Here is a 15064-nt window from a genome sequence, read left to right as displayed (position 1 = left end):
AGGCTGTAGAGCTCCAAAGAGATTGTGCAGGCCAAGATTACAGCAAGGAAGGTGAGTCAGTGCCATGGGGGTTGCTTCAAACCTTTTCGGAAGTAGCAGAGACATTCAGCAAAACGTCAGTACAGTGGGACATGATTTTCACAGGCATTCAAAAGTAAAAAGAGTAAATACCCACATGCCCTACCAAACTCCTTCTAGTCTAGTTTCATTCCATGCACCTGGTGGCCATTAGAAGTGGAGTAATGCAAGAGTCTGTAATGAGATCTGTCCTGTGTAACATCTCTGCCAGTGACCTGGAAAAGGTAATGGCATGCACACTCATTGAGACCACAGATGACCTCTAAGTGGGGACAGCCATGGATAGAGGCAAGAAAAAGGCTGCCTTTTAACTGTTGTTAGTTCAGTATAGGGGTACCACAATGATCAGAGGCTGCATCAAAGCATCATTTCAGGAGGCATTATAGTTTTTAGAACTACAGTCATTGTAAAAAAAAAAAAAAAAATTATCCAGACACATAACACACACACTTTCTGTTCAGGAATGCAAAGTGCTCTCACATCAAATGGTTTCTGTTATTATTGTTGCTGATATTACTCTGAGACAAGCAGGGGAAAAATCCTGAAGGCACACTCGAGTTAGTTTCACACATCTGTGTAAGCCAGCTGATTCTGAGTCAAAGCACTGGAAAAGCTTGGTGAGATAGGCCAGCTACAGTGCAATAAACATACACAAACAATTCTTCCACAAAATTAAACTAACATGGTTTGACAGAACTTAATAGACAGATAAAATGCCAGATTGTAGAATAAAATAGGAAGTTTAAATCACAGCAAAAGCTCATAAAAATAAAGGACACTCTTTGCAAGTTCCTTAGCATGGAAAATTAAAGGTTTAATTTTGATTAGAAGGTACTCTTTTAAAGCCCAGGACATGCTGGACATGTTGTGCTTAGATTATTTCTGTCCCACATGTCACATTCGACAATACCTCTCCTTTGCTAACTTGCCTTTAACTACTTATTCCCAGGCATAAGATAGAATGGCAGAACATGTGATGTTCTCTTCACACCATGCCTCAGAACAGGTTGAGTTCACACAGACATGCATTAGGCACTGCAAAGCAAAAATCATTTGCCTATAACATATATTGTCAACAGAAAAAGAAAAGTAGGAAAACCAGCGTTAGTCTCACCACCTTCAAACTGAGTTGGATTTCTCATAGCAGTACTTAGACTCCAACACCCACAGTTCCTAAATGAGATCAACAAAATCTATCCTTCAGTGACAAGACTTGCTATGGATAATAGATTCACAGAATGCAAAACAGACTATGTAGCAGGTCCAGCCTCGGTTTCCCACAGCCAGATGAGTAATTACTGCCTTATTGCTTCGCTGTCTATGTAGAAATTGTCTATGTAGATGAGCCTTCTCATCACTTTTGAAAATCCATAACAGAATTCAATATTTTGACACGAAAATGAATTCAGTTTTCTAGTTTTTAGACCTTGATCAAATTACTTTGCTAGGTATTTAAAGAAGTAAAATGAGAATGCCCTAACAAAACATATAAAAAGAAAGCGCAGCTCCTGTACTTTAGAGGACACAAGTGCATCATCATGTTTCAGAAAAGAAAAACAAAAAAGATGTCTTTGCGAGCAACAGCAATCTCCTACTACATGAAATATGGCAGAAGCTTTACTCAGCATTTTGACATTTTCAATGCAAGACATTTTCTTTAGGTAGTCAACATAGGAATCCAAAGTGTGGGAAAAGAGTTCTTTTCAAATTTGTAACACCTGGCCCATTCAATAACTAGCAAAAGTCTTCAGCTAAATATACTTGTAGAAAGACAGCTTTCATTCACATAATCACATGTATTCAAGTCCTGGAATCACAAATTCTAGCTTCCTGAAGGAATGACTTTCCATTGAATTAAGAACTGCCAACTAGTCGTTAACTGAAAGTTTTGCCTGTATTGATCTGTGCTTCGGGCATTCAGCGCATCAATAACCGAATACTTTCTCTCCTCTTCTTCCCACTTAGTTGGAATGGATGTGACACTTACCAGCATTGCCCAGGACCAGAAGGCTCAGAGAAGGCAGCCAGGGGTCAGCTACCACTTCATCTAATTGGAACTAATCCGTATGTGGCACAGCCTGGCCTGAAGCCAGGAGCAGGTTTAACTACACAGATGGATCGTTTGTTCCTGCCTGTTCAGATCTGCCTTCCCCCTCGCAGCATTCAACACTGGCCGTACTCTGTGATCCTATTAAATGGATTTCCATGGATCTAGGAAACCGCACGGACAGGAGGCTGCACATCCACTAATACACTCTCTAAGTGTAACTGCAATATGGCAGTAGGTAGAAGGATATGGACAAAATATATCAGAACTGTATAGATTAGACACACTTAGTCATAAGACATTAACAGTAAGAATGAAACATGGCATTTTCACGTGCTATGTGAGGCTGGGACAAAGAAAAATTTCTCCTACAGTAGCATGAGAAGGTAAGACAGAACAACAGTAGAACTCCCAGGAAGATCACTGAAAAACGAGATTCACCTCACAATATCTAATAGTTTACACTGCTTTTCATTCTGAAAAATTCTCAAATAGTGCTTCCTTTTACAGATGAGAAAGCAAAATTACTGACCTAGTTTCCAGGTCAGTGCCCAACTTACTAAAATATTTTGTCTCTCCTGCAGAAGTAGATCTCACGAAAGGGGTGGGAAGAGTGTGTGCCCATACTCATTAAAAAGCCCTGAAATTTAAATTAAAAGTTTTTGAAATACACCTCGTAGTAAACAAGAAAGAGTGACAGTTGGTCACACTGTGTGAACTGCTAGTGGAACACTGTGACAAATAAATTGTCCTTTTTCCCATATTCATCTTCTCTTCTTGCCCATGTTTACCTTCTACATCTTTACTGCAGAAAAATAATTGGAGGACTCAGTAACCGGAGGTCCAGAAGGCAGAACCTGTGTGTGAATAAGAAGTTTAGGAAATTGCCTTAGATCAAAGAGTTTCTCTCTTTATCTTACTTTTGTGTATTTGCACGTGCATGTGTGAATAAGAATTAAATCTCAGAAGGATGCTTTTTTTTATTTTTTTATTTTTAAATGTTCCATTTTAAGTTTATCCCTTTAAGGCAGAGGGCTTTTCTCTCCAGTATGGCAGAAGAGCGAGGGATCTTAGTTTCAGACCTGCTCCTGACATGGAACACTTTTTTTTTTGCTGGTTAACCCAATGCCAGTGGCTACAAGGCTAAGTTGGACTGGTTAAGTTTCTCTGGTGAAATGCAAAATGAGATCTCCTGCTTTCTCTGAGTTTAGATAAAATGTTGTTTTCAAGCATCTGATGAGGGAGTGTGGCGAAAGCTACCTTCAAAGCAGAAAAAAAAAGTTAGCACATAAGTTACCTTTCCTGATACCTGTTCATACAAACACACTGAATATTCTCATCTACAGTTAACATATTTAGTTTCTCCACAGCAGAGTTCTAAACCTAAGACAAAATTTATATGCTGTAAACAAAGTGAAAGGCATTTCAAAATTATCAAGTTAATATAAGGGGCATTCCTTATTTCTATATCTGACCCTTGAATGACCTAATAAATAAATTAACATTCAAGTCCCCTACCACATAAGCAAGAGGAAGGCCTCGTCCAGCCTCTGTTTAGAGAAAACAATGTAGTTGATAAATCTAATCCTCAAAGATGTATAACCTGAGTTTATTAACTAGTAGTTTTCAGGGCAGAGAAGTGTGTGTAAGGAACAAAGATGCAAGAGCACCATAATACCTTTATAAAACTACTTATGTACTTACAGACAGGCTTTCTGCATCAGGTCTCTCTCTCCTGCCTAAGTCCTCCAAAATAACACTGCACAGTAATTCAACAGATTCAAGCCAAATAAAATCAAGTTTCAGGGCTTCACAGATTCAGGTATTCATTTTACTTTAGCTCTGCAGTGCTCTCCCATTCTGATTTCTATCTGTAATAACAGAGCCCATTGTACTATTTATATAAAGAGGTTTTACTGTCTATTTTGTAAGCATATCTCCACATACAAATCTGCTTTCTAAGGTCAGATACATGCAGAAGGAAATCCAATAAGTCAGATAAAGGCTATTACTGAAAATATTATAACATACTTTGTCGTCGCAAGTGTGCACTTGTCTCCAGTAGAGACTTAAGGCAAAGACTTTTTGGATGTCATTAGTGAAAACCAAAATTATATTTGCCTTTGTAGGAAAGGGAATTACGTACTTCATAACAATTATTTTCTGCTCTTGAAAAGCACAGATACAATACTATCATACCTCCATTCCAGAAGCAAACTTGAAAACATATCACTCACTGGGAACAAGGGGAAGAAAGCTAATTTGAGAAATCTCAGTCTGAACCAGACGCCAAAATCACTTAAACTTCACAGTAAGGTACATGCTATCCATTAACAAGATAGATTGATTTAAAATACAAACTCAGGACTGAAGACTGAGTGTATTTGAACTAAGTTTTATTGAACAAAATGTCTTTGTAATTTTGTATATCACTTATAGAGGTATTTATGTTATGAAAATGTGAGGAAAAATGCAGAAGAATGACTTCTGTTTTAATATTAACTTAATTATTGGAGAAAAATATATTTTTTTTCTAAGCTGGAAACATGCAACTTTTGCTACTTTAACAATAGAGTAAGCAAAACCTAAGCATAAACATGCAAAGATAATATAAAAGCATAGGGCAGCAATGCATTTTAAGAGCAAAACGGTGATGAATTTGCATTCTGAACTTTTATGCCAGACAATTATGTCCTGACATATTTCCAAAAGTCCTAAGTATTCAAATCAGTAGAAAATTTTTTTTTTCCCAGTTCTACATTGTGTATAGTTTATGCATCTATAAAGCATTTACTCTGCACTTCCTCTGCATCATAAACAACCTCAAGCAGTGTTGTATTTCACACAGGACTAGGGAACAGTATTCAAGTAAACTACAGAGACTGATTTCAACAGAAAGCTTGCAAGAATTCTCTCCAGGGTGCCCTGTGACCTTCACCTTCTACTAAGTCAGGATTTTTGCTTCCTGAATTATGCAACACATTACATTAGCAAAGCTTAAACTGTGATAAGACCAAAACTTGTTTTCTTATGAATACAATTAAGGGGTTTTCTATTAAACAATTTCCTTAAAAAAGTAATACACATAATTCAAATACAAAATTAATTTGGAGATCTGTCCTATAACAGAAAAATACAACATATTTTCCCCCCAAAGTCACACAAAGATTTAAAGTTATCTTCATTATTTTATTTAAGAAGACATTATCTAATATTGTTAAAATTAAACTACAGCCTTTATAATCTCAGAAAGATCTGGTTAGTCAAAAATTATTTAACCTTCACGCTACATACATATTTCAAACTTTGCTTCTAGATGGGCTCCTTGGAATTAGGACTTAAAAGTCTGAGGAGCTTAACGGGGTTCAGACTCTAAAGGTGGCAAAGGAGGATTACTGTAGGATTAAAACACCAGTGCTCATTTTGTGTCAGTTTTGAAGCAGTATCCCCTCTTGCACCCCTTTACCGTTAATTTATTCTGATTTTAAACTACTAAAAGCAGCACCAGAATTAAGTCCTTAGTCATTCTCAAGTATCACCCTACACGTATGCATCATCACTGTAAAAGCCATGACCTCACTTGCGATTATGTTCTAACCCAGATTCCACAGGCTGTATGTCAAGGTTCATCAGGCTCCTGAAGGTGTCTTGAATGTACATAATCTTGACAATCCCTTAAGGCAGTCTTAAGATTCCTATTAACTTACTACATGTTATGAAATGCTTTTTTATTTTCAGAAGCTTTAAGATTGAGTCTTCCAATGATGGTAATTTGACTGGAAAAAGTCTTTTTAAAAGAAGTTCACAAATCAGCATCTTTTTAAACACAAACCATGTGTATTACACTGAGATCAAATAAACCACTGTTCATGGAAGTGAAGGGATCCAGGTTAATTTATACCCACTTGCAGTTCAACTCACTGATGCCTGAGAAACCTAAGCAGTGCTGAGATATCATGGTAACCACACCATGAAAAATACAGTTCTCCTTATTCAGTTCCATGCCCAGCTGATAGGCATGTGTGCACATCTCTGGGTCAGAAGTTCACAGGTACTTGTCTCAACAGGCAGATCTCAGCCAGCACTGAATGAGGACAATGGATACACGAACACAAATGAGCATCAATTATTCACCAGTTGTCACTTAGCAGATGCCGGTTCCTCCCTGACACTGCACCTGTGCTGAAGGAATGCAACCGGCTTGCTTGTCTTTTTAAAAAGCACTCCACTGTGCCCAACACTACTGTGTAGCAAAATAGAAAGACAGCCCAATAGGTTCCAGCACATGCTAACTGTTTAACTCTTACCAGTGCTTGCAGAATACAATCTTTGTTTCAAATACAGGGGCTGAACAGACCTCCCTGTGCACACAGGTATGCACAACCATCAACACTCTGCTTTCTGTTCTCACCCCTTTTCTCTATATTTTATGTTACTCTTCCTGCTACAGTGGACCTCAGAGCTCTCTGGGATTGATGTTTTGGACCTTCTTCAACAACATCTAGCATGACAGCAGACAGCCCCTGCCACTTAGTCATGGAGCAATGAGGCCCTCAGCACAGCATCCCAGCATCAATCATCACAAGTCAGTTATGCACCAAATGCACAGCTTCCATCTGAATCACTGTGCAGTCAGAAAAGAAAGAATATGAAAAGCAAAGACTGCACGTGTACAAGTACTTAACCATCAAGCACAATTCAACCTGGGGTCACAGGTTAGTAACAAACATCACTGTCACACGAATTTCACTTCCTCAGCTCCTCAGAGAGGGAAGCAGGGTAGGAGAAGCTTGTGTCTGCAACAGCTTCAGCTTCTGTCTTTTCCAGAAACAGTTCAGTACAAATGACTGATACAGCAGAATTTAATGCATGAAGGGAAAAGTGCAAAATAAGAACATATGGACTCTGAGACGTGTTTTCTGCAGAAAGCATATTCTTTTTAGTTTATTTTACCTAGATAGAAGTACAATTTCTGATCAAGCCCAATCATATTTTAAGCATCCGTCAATGAAATAAAAAAAAAGACCACCACAAGTTGCATACCATTCCAGCTTCTCTATAAAATCTACTGTAGAGAACCACATCTAATCTGCTTTAAATACCCAAATCCTGCCTAGATGGTGCTCTGTGCCAGCACTGTTGCTATTCAAGTAGTCTCAAGAAAGAGTTGAGTTTGTTTGTTTGCTTTTAGTTACTGAAGTTTACAAGAAAATTACATAACCAAAACTAATTTTAATGCCTGAAACAACTTCACAGCAAAACAACTCTTTCAGTTTCTTGCAACTATTCATACCAGCTTCCAGTTGCTAGAAGCTTATACTTATATAGCTACATAGCAACTTCTCATTTATTTTATTTGCTTTTAATTCAAGTCACAGAGCTTTCTTCCTGCTGTGCTGACTCAGCATTCTTTTTCATAAATGCAAGCAAAGAACCAGAAGCCAAATGAAAGAAGGGAATATAATGCTAACCAGTGCAACTTACCTACTTGATCAGGAAAAAAAAAAAAAAAAAAAACACCAGAAGGCAAAATGCACTGCAGACTGTACCCATAAAATAGAATGTGATGGAAAAATAAACTGATTGAAATGCCTCTATTTTCCCAAAAGATAAACTGCACGTTCTTGAATTGATTTTAGGAAGATCCCTGGATCCATGCTACTCTTCTCTACCATTTTTTTAACTCACATTTTACTTACACATGTGCACATTATCGAGACCCCTTTGTACCCTTACAATCACTAACTCCTTACTTTTCCTGTAGGACTGTCTATTGACCTTTCTCCTTCCAAAGTTTTTTCCAGAATAAAGGGCTGGGCTCTGTCCTGCTCAGCTATATGGGTTATCTCACCTTCAAGAAGAGACTCTTCAATGCAGAAGACATGGTGGAAGAACACACTTCATATGCTAGTGGGGTTTTGCCTTATTATTTCTAGTCTCTCTACTCATCCTGAGAACTTTCACCTCTGGCCCTGCTTGGCTGCTTGCTCTAGCAGACAAGTCTGGTCTCCCTCAGGGCTGCTCTATTTAACTTGCTACTGCAAAAGAGAGGATAAGTGGAGAGATGAGGTGGCACTGCATCCAATGATCCACTTTTACAGAGCTCGCCCTCACCAAGCCTGGCACAGAATGGGCTGTGGAAGGCCCTTCTCCACAGCATCTTGCCATCAACAGTGACTAAAATAGCCTGCAGTTTTCCTTTCACAGAACGTCCTCCCCATACACAACTTAGGAAATTGGACCTCTTCCCTCCCTCAGAAGGTTAGCAAGGAAAATGGCACCAGGTCTCAATTTTACAGTTCTCAGACCACAGCATGCCCCAGCAGAGGAATTGTCTCTTGCACACAAAGTTGTTCTGTTCAGACAGTGAGAATGTCCTTGTAACTTGTGTAAGGCAGTCACCACAAGCTGCCCCTGCCCAAACTTTCTAGCATAGTAATGTAGAGTGCAGTAGCAGCTAAGGGAAGTCACTCATATTTGCATCAAAGGTTGCTTAAGCAGACAAACCTGTCTTGAAATAAGAGAGATGGAATGAAGAACAGAAACCTTTTTTTAAAGCCCTTTCACACATACTGTCAATAAAAGAGTTCCTACAAAAATAGTCCTGCATCACAGCTCCTTCCTTGCACCCCATAAAATTCAATTTTTCCCTAACCACAAGAGCAGGCAGGGAAAAGATCAATAAGGAAACTAGGACGTGGAAGTCTCATACAGTTCAAGATGCAAGTTAATTTTATCCACAGAGAAACAGAAACTGTGTTTCAAGAAAGAAGAATACATGGGCTAACATCATAACCTCTTCACCCAACCGCACGGTAGGTAACAGTGAGCAACCACTGAGCTCACATCTTTGCCCCCAGAAAACAAACATTCAATGTAGCTGCAGTTCTGCCAATCTACAACTTATGGTCATGGCTTTTAAACAGCAAACAGCTCTGGTATGAACAAAACTCCCACCTGAAGAACTCCCTCTTTGAGGATGCTATTCCACAGAATAGTAACTCCTGTTTCACAGGCCCGCATAATGGATCAATATTATAATGCTCACATAACACAAAGGCAGAATCAATAAAATTTCTCTCTAAAAGATTCCAGACAAAGACCAGATTGATGAAGCTTTCTGTACTAAAATAATCATACTATCATTTAGTCTTGTGAAAGACAAAAAAAAAAAACAGCATGTACTTATCCCTATCAACATCTGAACAGTTCTGCCAGGTGATCAGAAGTATTAATGTTAAGAATTACGGTGTTGTAAAGAGCAAAATTGCTAAAAGGGAAAAGGAGGTGGAAGATTGTGAGAATGATAAGCAACTACACAGACAGAAAAAAATAATCAGAGTTGTCATGCCTACTAGCACTTAATCCTAAAGCATCCCATATGGTATTAAATAACCTGCAGAAAACCTATTTTACAAGTTAATACAAATGCTTCTAACAGATCATTTTAGAGAGTGTTTTTCTTCCTTCATCCCCAGATTTATCAGTTTTCTTCTTGGCATATCAGCTAAGATTAAAGTGAGCACAGACCATTGTAGGTGACTCAAAGTGATCACAGGTTTAAGAAGTGAAAACATAAATGTTACCAGCAGAAGGAGAAAAGAATTCTACTGCTTAGTATTTAGTAAAAGCATAGATTTTGTTAGAGCAGCTTCTTATATTTGTATTCTCCTACATCAAATCAAATTTGATTTCAGTGAAACCACCATACCTAGAACAAACAGCTTATGTCACAAGCACTCTTGTCCCACTGCCTGAAACACAGGAGTGAAGCAGGAAGTAGATGTATGTTTAACTCAGATAATTATTTTACTTGAATTTTTTTTTTAAGTTTAATATATTTTCAATAAATTAGTACATGTATTTGATGTAACCTGATAGGAAAACCAAGCACTGAAATCTCAATAATCCCATCGTAAACTGTTCATTCTCTCAGCCTGGAGTTATTATTCTGGGAAAATGTCACCAGAGTCTTCTTTCATAAGTTGGACTGGAGGAGCTTTTAGTATCCCTTTCAACTGAACTGATCTCCCCTTTCTTTTACTCTTCCTGAGGGATCCATTTTGGCCACTGCCAGAAGTATAGCACCAGAATAAGTGGTCTTTTCCATTGGCTGTTGTACAGTGATTTCAGTAGCAAGCCAATGGATTCACAGTCAACTCCAAGCAACAACTAATATTCATGTTAAAATCAGTAAAAGTAAGTTGAGGATCCTTTGGGATCCAAGTGCCTCACTTACAGTAGGTGCTAAAGATAAAACATCACTGCCATTGCAGGTGGGACTGAGATTTGGGACCCTGAGGTGTTCAGCAGAGCCATCAAATGGTCTGTTCTGGAATCCTCCACCACTTTAGGAGAAATTGAATAAAAGGAAAGAAGGAAGAGGGTTCAGCATTTTAGCATTTTACAAGCATGCCACAGTTAGCAACAACAGTGGTCAGTCAAAGAAGAGTAGTTAAAATGAAGCATCTGGTGAAGAGAAAAGAGCCATCCAGCACTTAGATTTAACAGAACCGCTTCTTTTCCGCTCAGTGAATTGCTTTGCTGCAATATAAAAGCAGTCCCTGAATGGCCCAGTTTCTCAATCAGGCAAGCATTTAGACTTGGCAACCAATAAAGACTATTTGTAAAGTTTGGAATTAAAATATATGTTTGCATATCTTCACATCAAGAGTCTGAAAATAAGCAGGTTAAGGGAAATTATGACTTGTTTAAACAATATTTAAGGGTAAAAAAGTAAACGTGAGATAAAAGTTTAGCATAAAGTGTCTTTATGATTTATGTGCTTAAAAATAGCCCTCATATTGAGAAAAGCATAAATGAAAGATTTACAGGAGGAAAGAGCCTATTGTTGTCATACTGCTGTAACTCATCAGCTTAAGGAGCATCCAGCTTGCTGCCAAAAGTTCCTAATGCATTTCTTTTCAATGAAAAGAAGTAAAACTCTGTTTGTTTTCCTTGTAATTCCTACTCATAGTGTTTAGTTGTGCAAGAAAAAAAGTCACAAGAAGTTTCTAAAGATGCCGTAGATCCATAGAGTTTAAAAATATCATATGATAAACTGAACCATGACTATTGTTCATAGGCTTAAACTTGTGTCCTTACATTATTGTGCATCCTCATGTAATTGACTCAGTGTGCTAAGATCCACTGTCCCAATGATTTTTGATGCATCAAAAAGAAAGAAGTAATGGCTTCTTATCTGGGCAAAACACTCCAAAAGGAAGAAAATCAAATAATAATAATAATCCAGCCGTATCCCACTAAGTTAGTAGATATATGAATTTTATAGTGTGAAAAATAAGTGATCTGAGAACTGAATTGTGAAGGATGTATTTCAGTGTCATGTGTGCTCTTCTGTGTCTGGAAATTTTGTCAAGGTAGAATAAAAGGGAAAAGAAGAAATTTAGATGTTTACCCTGACCTTCCTACAGCCCTCCTTCTTGCCTAATCCCAGCCATTTAGGTTAAGTATAAAATTCCATAAATGCACTGATTGTGCCAAAATCCATCTTCATTATTGAATGAGCAGAACACTACGTGCTGATAGGTATCCAAACTCATCTTCCTTATTTCCTCCTACTTCTATGTTTAAAAGAAGTCCAAGTATAAATGATTCTTCATAAAATTTTCCTTTAAGCCTCTCTGATAAAATGGAGATACTATTTGAGGACTCAAGCTGTAGGTTTCTTCACATAGCATGCACATTTGAGCTTTATCTGCTTGCCAGGCCAATGGTTGTGGCTGAAGAGTCCCTGAAAACAACTCTTCAGTTTCAGCTTTGACTTGCTGGAGTTTGCAATGTAAGTTGCAAAAACTGAATTTTACTTACAAAAGAGAGACAAGAAATATCAAACAAGATTCAAGTAGTAACAAACATGCATCTTGTCTTACTTTTCTACAACTTTTCTAGGTCACAGATAGATACCACTTCTTGGTGCTCACTGCCTACTTTTGCCAAGTGTATGCAAGAAGGACTATTGCAACTGGCACGGTACCGAAAAGAAAGTGCTGATACCAAGCAATTGTAGCCCTTAAGCAGAGTCCATGAGATAGCAAAAAGTTCTGGCACTTCTTCAGAACTGCAAACAAGTCCTGTACTTTAGAATCATTAAAGGAGATATTTTGTCAGCTTCAGATTGACTTCTGTACAGCCTGATGCTTTTTTAACAGCCTTGGCACCAGAAAATGAACGTGGAGTACCAGCTTCTGTGCATGCAGGCTATCACAAATCATTAGAAAGGTAACCATGTTAAGCTCTCAGTTGTTGTTTTTTTTAATTCATTGCCCTTCCATATCTTGTAAGATATGATACATCCATACCCACCAAAGATCACCTATCTCAAAACCAGCTTGCTGGACCCCTCCTGGCTGTGAACCTGACTTTCCTCACAGACAAGCACGGAGATGTAAGCCAACCTTTCCTGCATCTTTCAGAATGCTCTGTGAGCTGGGAAAAGGTGGCTGGGAGAATTCACCTCCCGGCTTTTCTGTTATGCAGCATGCGTGCCATAACACAGCTAAGAGGAGAGGAAGAGCAAAGTCTAAGCCAAGAAATTAACCACAAGCTTTCATCTTCAGCATCTCATCTGCAGCTATGCAGTTCAAGGGAAAGATGTTTGAGGGGAAAAGGCAGCAATCAGTCGCCCTTGGTTATTCTGAATCAGTCTTCTCCATGAACACTGCAATTGCTAAAAGCAATCCCAAGTGAAGCAGCCCCTCGTCGGTTCTTCTTGGGATTTTCACCTTTTGGTTAGTTTCCATTTTACCTGACCTCAAGGGACACACACAGACACCACACACCCGCTGAGGAAACTGTGTATCCAAGCACCAGCACTAATAGAAGTGCCATTCATCCAACTAATATATGGAGCTTTTACTGATGAGTCAACCTCTCCGGTAAGGCTGAAGACACAGTTTTTGTCAATTCATACAACTTGGCAGTAAGCAAAATGACTGTATATACATCTTAAAGCAGAGGTACCAGTCAGAGCACAAACAGAAGCCAAGCAGTAAAGCTGATACACAAGGACAAAGCTGTGGCTATGGGCTTAACCAAGGTCTCATGTGTTACACGAGGCTTATTGCCTACCTTTGACCCTCTTCATATTTCATTTTAGCAACAAATCCAAGGCCCAGCAAACCAATGAAGTATTTGTTATCAGAACACCACAGCTGTATCAGCACTGTATAAATGCATACTCACCTTTTCTCTTAGTCCAAGTCATTTCACATGTTTACAAACTTTATCAAGCTGAGCGTGCCTTAAGTGCATGAGAGATGCCATAAACAGGTTTCCCTGTGCTACAGCATCTCTCAAAAGCGGAGTGCATCCACTGATGCGGCTCAGGGGGAACGGGCATTGGACTTGGCAGCAGAAACACCGTGACAAAAGCCCTCCGGTACCCACGGAGGCCACACACACTATCTCAGGAAGCAGAGCAAGGCGCTGTGGATGGGAGGCCGGGAAGCACTGTAGCCGGCAGCGGAGCAGCACACCCGCACGTGAAAGCCCACCAGCATCCTCCTAGAGCTCTGCGAAGCGAGGAAGGGTGAGCCCGGGGAAAGGCAAAGCCCAGCTGCAGGCTCCATAGGAGGGGAAGCGCACGGCACGGCCCGCAGACAGGCGGCGGAGGGCAGAGGGCTGGCACCCGCCCATACCTTGTTGAGATGCGGGTCGCGGAGCACCTCGTAGCCCCTCTTCATGGTGAGCTGCAGGGGCCTGCCGCCCTCCCGGTTCCCGGCTGCCTTCCCTGCTTGCATGGCGACGGGCTCGGCGCGGCGAGGCGTACTGCCGTCAGGTCCTGCGGGAGAGAAGGCGAAGCGGCGGCGGCGACTCCTCCTGCTGAGGTGACCGCCCGTCGGGGTGGGATGATCCTGCGGGGAAAGAGACAGAGAGAGTGGGGGAGGGAGCGAAGGAGGGGGCAGAGCCGCGACGAGGCGCCGCCGCCGCCAGGCGGGGGTCACCGGGCGCCGCGCTGAGTCACCCACCGGCGCACCCCGGCCGGGGCGGTCAGCCAGCCCCCTCCGGGAGGGGAAGGCCTCGGTATTGAGGCCGCTCCCCGCCTCGCTGCGTCTAACGCCGAGCGCTGCCGGCAACAGGCTGCTCCCTAATCCCTGCTAGGGAGGAATTGCGACAGCGCTCCTGCCTCCTCACGCTCATTTTTGTGCGGAAGATGACGCGGCGATGCCCCGGGAGCCACGCTGCTCCGTGCCTGCAGGTGCTGCGCGCGGTGCTGCCGGCGGACCCGCGCCCAGGTGGGCCTTGAGTTGGGAGCGCTCCTCCGGTAGGGGCTGCCTGCCCCAACAGGAACCGAGTTTCGCTTTCATTATGTTATTATTAAACACCGGTGAAATCTACCCTTCTCTGGGGGGGATCGGCTGCACAGCTCGGTACAGTGCTCAGCGTGAGCTGCTATCAGCTTCAGGGAGGGGAGGAGCAGCAGGACTGCGGCTGGTAGGGATGGAGAGCAGAGGAGAGCAGTGCAAGGCAGGTGTTGGGCCAGTTTGTGCCACTGTCTGTTGGATTTGTTTGCCGCATGTGCTAAAATCGTTTGTGTGCTGTAGGACTGTGGCTGTGTTCTTCCTGATTCGTTGATGTAAAGAGAAATAACTTTTATATGGATGCTGCGGCCGTGCTAGAGGAAGTACACAGCTTTAAATAAATGACAAGAAAACTACTCAGGGACTGAGGTTTTTGCTGTTACTCTGGTGTTGCAATGTCAAGCAGCAACAAAGATGAGAACGTTGAAACTATTTTAAACTTACCTCTTTGCGTTCGTTCTGTAGGCCTTGTATCCATCCTGCTACTTAATCTTCTATTACAGAGGCTCTCCCCAAACCTGACTTTTTCCAAATTTCCCGTTAAGTAGCTCCTAAAAGTTCACTTGGGGTTAATTAACAAAGGGAAGTTGGAAGGGTTCCAGGTTATGCTTCTTGA

At 40.9% G+C, this 15064-nt stretch overlaps 1 protein-coding gene across 3 annotated transcripts in view; it reads right to left on the bottom strand.

The window, feature by feature from the left end:
• The window catches only part of ME1 (malic enzyme 1), a 156160-nt gene extending 141522 nt beyond the window's left edge, over window positions 1-14638 (bottom strand). Inside the window, exons 1-2 of one of the 3 annotated variants that reach the window (XM_090136084.1) lie at window positions 14486-14638; window positions 13786-14001 (exon numbers count right to left, since the gene is read on the bottom strand). In XM_090136084.1, coding sequence (XP_089992210.1) covers window positions 13786-13887 — 102 coding nt within the window. In that variant the 5' untranslated portion in view covers window positions 13888-14001; window positions 14486-14638. Of the gene's footprint in view, window positions 1-13785; window positions 14092-14115; window positions 14419-14485 lie in introns of those variants that run through there. The other 2 variants (XM_031611295.2, XM_031611296.2) reach the window with 2 other exon arrangements.
• Window positions 14639-15064: the final 426 nt, after the last annotated feature.

The sequence above is a fragment of the Phasianus colchicus genome, chromosome 2 (genome assembly GCF_987193195.1).
Source record: "Phasianus colchicus chromosome 2, bPhaCol1.hap1.1, whole genome shotgun sequence".
Taxonomy (NCBI): Eukaryota; Metazoa; Chordata; class Aves; order Galliformes; family Phasianidae; genus Phasianus; species Phasianus colchicus.
Note: the sequence above shows the minus strand (reverse complement) of the source record. Positions and strands in the feature narration are given on the sequence as shown.